The 5975-nt window shown below is 50.2% G+C and overlaps 1 protein-coding gene across 1 annotated transcript in view; it reads left to right on the forward strand.

Annotated features, from left to right (window-relative positions):
• Positions 1–3242: 3242 nt before the first annotated feature.
• Positions 3243–5975, forward strand: part of LOC104076632 (sodium- and chloride-dependent GABA transporter 1-like) — a 25253-nt gene continuing 22520 nt past the window's right edge. The window contains exon 1 of the mRNA XM_009577557.1: positions 3243–3480. Coding sequence (XP_009575852.1) covers positions 3243–3480 — 238 coding nt within the window. The remainder of the gene's footprint in view (positions 3481–5975) is intronic.

Raw genomic sequence — 5975 nt, forward strand, 5'->3', positions numbered from 1 at the left:
ACCGACTCTGCTCTCTCTAGGCTGTCAGCACAGGGCAGAGCCCTGCGCTTGCACTGGAGAAGACCCATGTGGATAAGTGGAGGGGCTGGTGCATTTTGTCCCAATAGGACCACTTGTCCAGCGTGTGAGCTGATATCTAAACATAGGAGTCAAACACTTAGCCTGGAGCAACCCATGCCTGTATTTTTCCTGGCCAGAGCTGCATGTCCGGGGAAGGACTTGGCGCGGCCAGGCTGCGGAACATGCGTGAGACCTTCTGCCCTAATCATCCATCACTTTAGAAGACAAGACATTAGGTGGGATGAACCTTCAGTGGGGCCTCTTGACTGTTTTTCTTGACTGTGGAGAAACCCCTATAAATCTAGTTTATTTTTTTCTGAGCTGGAGATGAAGGACCTCACTTCTCAGGTAAGAAGAAACTGCCAGTATGGTCTGCTGCTCCTCTATCATCCTACCCCAGGTATATGAAATATGAGGTGCGATCATCTAGCTGCAGTATTGCTCCAGAACTGTGGCAGCAAGAACAGGGGAAAGAGCACAAGGCAAGCAGGATATATACATACTTTTTAAAGATAGCAGCTTACCTACTGTTTTTTTGGTCTCAGAAAAAAAGTGAGTCAAAATGGCTTCTGCGGAGCCTAATTTGTTATGTCTCCAGGCATAGCTAATTATCCTGACTTAGCCCAGCTCTGAATCCTTCCCAGGGGTTTTGGTGCTATTTCTTCTGTTTTGATTTATAAATTGTCTTTATTTTACTTTCCTCCCACACGTTCTGTATAATCTTTTTGCTCCCTGCCTTACTGAGGAGCCAGGAGCTGGTGTGGCAGTGCTATCACAATGTGTAGGACAGAAAGCGGATGCGTTAACCAAAGCCTTTGCTTCGGGTGTTCAGCAATGCTTTCTTCTGGCATCCACCTCATGGGCTATGTGAAACAGTCTCTTCTCCCCAGAGGCTTTTTTGTGCTGCCTCTTACTTCTGGGCTTACCTGCAACCATTCTTGGGGTAGAGGAGTTGTGAGGCTCGGGGCTGGCTCCATAGCTCAGAGAGCTTTGGTTACAGCCTTCATCCTGCAGCAAGGAGATTTCTGGCTTCTCCACTGATGTACCAGAACGAATTACAGTTATTTTCTGGTTCAACCATTCCCTTCACAGTTGACACAGTTTTTCTAACCTCAGCGACAAATTCTGTGGGGGAAGGAAATCCATCTGCTGTAATCATGGGCTGTCAATTGTGGTAAGCAGGAGCCGATACTGCTGTTGAGCCTGGGCTTGGGAGACCATCTCTGTTCAGGATGCTTTAGAAATGCTAGTTAATAAGTCCCCCAAGCATCCCATGGGGAAAATGGGTACTGTTTGCTTAGGAGACAGGACTGCCAAGAGTAAGCAGCTCAAGCAAGGCCAGCTTTGACTGCTAGAGCATGCCGCATCTTCATAGCATTGCTTTGTTTCCCGGCATACCCACTTGGTGTTTCTTTTTTTTTTTTTTTTTTAATGTGTGCATCTGGGAATGTTTTTGTCAACACTTCTGTGGGAGATTGTAGCACTGGTCACCCTTACAGCCCCTGGTGGAGGCTTAAATTTGGCTGTGTGTAAAACGGGCTGAGAACTGGGTGAGAGCCAACGCTGTGCCAGTCCCAGACCCTGTCTTCTGCACTGGCTGAGGACAGATGCTGAGGGAAGAGGATAAAACCAGGAAAAGTATGAAGTGATACTTCCTTGGAAGAGTCCCTCAACTTCCAACAACTTGCAGCTCAGGGATTTCCTGAATGGCAGCGGTAGCTCCTGGTGGATTTTTCTTCCATTATTTTTCTTCTTAATTTCCTTTTTGAAGTCATGTAAACTCTTAGCATCCAGCATATTCTGGGGTGGGGAGTCTCACCCCATAGCTGTGCATTTTGTGGACTATCACCTTTTGCTCTTTTTGAACCTACCACCTGCTGTCCTGATTTAATCCCCCATAGTTCTTGTGTCAGAAATGGTGAAGACTCATATTCTATGACACTGATATGTTTATAAGCCCCAGTCAGTCACCTCTTCCACAGGACGATGGACCCTAGTTCATTTAGCCTTTCCTCACGTGGAAGATGTTCCACACTTTTGAGCATCCTTTTGGCTCTCCTCCATGCCTTTTTCTGACTTTGCAATAGCTTCTGTAAGGGGAAGGGAGAACTGCATTTAGTTTTCAAGATATGAGTGTAACATTGATTTAGACACCAGTGTAATAACATAGCCTGTTCTCGCTTTCTTTCTGAATTGTTTTGGTGTGCTGGTTATATACTTCTTAGGGCCTAAAATCAATGGAAATATTCATTAAATTTTTAGTCAGACTCGTCCAATTAATCCTCAGGACTTTGGAGTCCTGACTTAGTGGAATTTCAGTGGTTCACAGGCTGGCTATAGTCACTAACGAGCATCATCTGCATACACCTCGCAATTACAATATCGCATGTGACATGGTATACAAGAAGGTGCTGAGCAGATCAGCGATTTCCTTACCAGGCATTGCAGGTGCACAGCTGAGATCGCAGCCATGTCGCTGCCATGACAGGGGATTAGGGCACGGGATTGCAAGGTGGGGCATGTCCGTAGCGGAGGTGCCATTGCAAAGCTACGCTGTCACAGCCATGCATGGCTGGCTGGGCCACACGATCTCTCAGATGGCTCCATGGCTGGTGCGCTCAGTTTTGGGCCCCAGACCTGGGGATGTGGCATCTCCATCATGCCCTTCTCCACCGTCACTCAGACACGTTAGATATATTTCTCTGCCTGGACTGCTCTGTGGTGGATCACCGACAGGCTGTGACTTCCCTGCATGCATACTGGTCCTGGAGCTTTTCTTGCAGAGCAGGTGTTGGGATGAAGAGAAGATGAGAGTTGAGGGGTTTGCTGTGTGCTGGTAACAACCAGGTCCGAGCCTGTTGTTAGCAGTCTGCGTGACCATGGCTCCTCAGAAGAGTGGCTGTGGAGCAAGGCAAAATTATCCTCCTTTTTCTCTCTAGGGAGAGCAGGGAGGCATGGATAGGCTGCCCTGATGTGCACCAGTCTATCCAATGAGTCCACTTCAGACCCAGCAAGGCCCTCCCCTAAGCCCCCGACACTAACACAGGATAACCTTCTTTCTCCACTTTCTCATCAGGAGCTTTGCCCAGCGCCTCCCATTTCATCCGTGCTTGGCCAGGGTGGAGGCTGCCCTTCCTGCTCCTCCAGCCTCTGAGCAACAGCAGCCGTACGTCTGAGTCACGATGGGCAAGATGGACAATACCTCCGTGGAGCTGAGTTCTCCCTCTGAGGTGAAGCAGGCAGCCCTGGAGGAGTCGGAGCCCATCGCCCCCGCGGCCGTGAGCATCAAGAAGAAGAAGGAGATCCCAGACAGAGGCTCCTGGAAGGGGAGGTTCGACTTCTTGCTGTCCTGCGTGGGCTATGCTATCGGGCTGGGCAATGTCTGGCGCTTCCCGTATCTCTGCGGCAAGAATGGAGGAGGTGAGAGAAACGCTCAGCGCCTGCGCTCATCCCTGAGCAGCCTTGTCCCCTGATCGGGCTTCGGTTTGGTGTGGGTCTGGGCAAGCGGCTGGTCCCCTGGCTGAGAGCTCTCCCTCATGACGTGAGTTATTAAGCTGTCAGGAGACTAGTTCCCATGGTCTGTGGGCTTTACTAGCAAGTGCAGGTTGGGAAGAAGCAGCCCAAAGAAATATAACAAGAAGTTTGAGTGTTGTCAAGCTTCTGCAATCCAAATTTGCAGGGCTACAGCAAAGAGTGTCTGGGACCTCATTTATTTACAAGGCTGTAAATAATAGGGGATATTCACCCAGGGTATGACAGCCCGGCGCAAGGCCCATCCTCTGTGGGGAGCAGATGTGCTGGGCTATGCATATAGGCACCCAGCTGGATGCTGGGGTGTTCCCAAGGAAATTAGTTTATAACAGCTAAAGGTGGGTTTCTCCTCAGTCTAGTGTATTCTCAAGGGGTAACAGTTTTGCATCTGAGTTTGGGTCAGATGTCTGAGGAGTTTTGATTAGAAGCTTTGCATGGACCAAAGCAGGGCCATGTGGACATATATGCAAGCATGCATACGTATGTACATGTACACAGGCACGCATGTGTCATCATCTACGGAAGTAAATGAGCTTTGACTTAATACAGTGCTGTGAGGAGGGTTACAGTTATCATCTCCATCTTAATGTTTGGAAAACAGAGGCCACGGGAGAAGGCGGCAGTTGACGAAGGACTTTGTGATGCAGCTGATAGCAGTGCCCTCCTCTGCAGGCAGCTAACACCAGCTTTTTTAATTCTTTTTATTATTGCCCCACTACATCCTTCCCTTGCCAGTCCTCAGCTGAGACTTTGCCAAACCATTGCAAGGCTAGAGAAAGGCAGGCAGATGGGGAAACAGTGCTGGGCTAGAAATCAAGAGATCTGGGAGATCAGCTCCCTGCCTAGCTACAGACTTTCTGCGTGGCTTGGATCAAGTCAGAAAATACACTCTTGTGCCTCAGCTCCCCTCTAAAATGATGCTATTTCTTCAGCCTCGGCAGGGAGATGCTTTTGTGGAGGGGACTGTGGGCTGCTTTGATGCCAGTAGAGCAGAAGCTCTTTCTTCTCCCCCCCCATGCCCAGCCCTCCCTTTGTTTGTGCCTGTTACTAAAATAACCTTCCCTCCCCCCTGAAGTGCTGCTCACCTCCTTGAACCATTTCTCAGACTTCTCACACAAGTCCAAACCCCTTCACCTCACCTTTAAGGCTGTTTACATAATTTTAGTATCGCCTGCTAGTCTTCCCATGTTGCTCTTTGCTTCCTTCTTAGCTTTTCACTGCCCAGACTCGCTGTCCCCAGTGCCATGTTGATTCATGCTGCTCTGAGGGTCTCTTCTCACGCTTCTTCCCCACATCTTTTTTCTTTTCCTTTTGCCTTGAATTCCCTTTTCAAAACCTGCTTTGTCTTTGGCTCTCATGACTTCTCCTCATGTCGCTAGCCCAATTCTGCTGTCCAGGCCGTAGGTGGTGTAGGATGCTCTTCTCCCCCCACCCTAGGAAAGAGGAGATGGGTCTAGCTCCCTGCAGCGGTCTGTCCAGGTAGGTCCATGGCATTCAGGGGGATCTTGGGCCTTTCTCTGAAGCACATGGGGCAAATCCCAGTGGGAGACTGGACAGTTACCCATTTTGACAAGAAGATTTCTAATTCAGTATGTCATTTTGTGCAGAAGCGCGAGCGTGCGGCTGAGCCGAGTGAATGGGAATCAGCCAGGTCTACTTAGGGGAGCCTGTGCCACCATCGCCGGAGCCACGATCCGGGTCTGGCATTTTTATCTAGCCACACTCTGTCACCTGACTGCCCTAGCCCTTCTCATACAACATTAGCCTGGTGGCTAAGTCCCAGGACTGGTTTTTAGCCCAGTCTCTGCCCTGTGATTGCTGCACCATCTCAGACACACTGGATCCGTGCTGCCTGTGGCTCTGTCTCCTCACAGATAAAGGTGGGGATGACGATATCTATAATTAGATGAGGAGTGTTTTGAAGCTAAAATCAATCCTATTTATAAAGTCAGCTGAGATCCTAGGACGGAGGGTGCTGTGGAGGTGTGGAGCGCTATTATTAGCATTAGCAATGGCACACAGGGTGATCTCCGCCCCGGCAGCTGCAGGCACGCAGAGGGATCAGCTGCCTGTGAGCAAAAACGCCGGACAGATGAAATGCGGGAATCGGTGCCTGCCTCCTCTCAAAGCCCCCCCTGCCGGTTCGTGCCGTTCATGGCAGCCTGTATCGCTCGTTCCTTTCACCCCTACCCGGTCTGGCTGTTCACAGGCACGACTGTTCCTGCAGCCGGCAATAATGAGTGGCAAGTGGAGGCTGCTGATGCCGGAGACAGGCAGGAGAGCTGACGCACGAAAGCGTCACTGGGAGCCGATGCGGAGCAGCGAGGAAGGGTCGCACGGCATCTGATTCGCATTCGGATGGGCACCGTCTTGGCTCTGCCCCG

This window comes from Fulmarus glacialis, unplaced genomic scaffold, assembly GCF_000690835.1.
Source record: "Fulmarus glacialis isolate BGI_N327 unplaced genomic scaffold, ASM69083v1 scaffold22665, whole genome shotgun sequence".
NCBI classification, from domain to species: Eukaryota; Metazoa; Chordata; class Aves; order Procellariiformes; family Procellariidae; genus Fulmarus; species Fulmarus glacialis.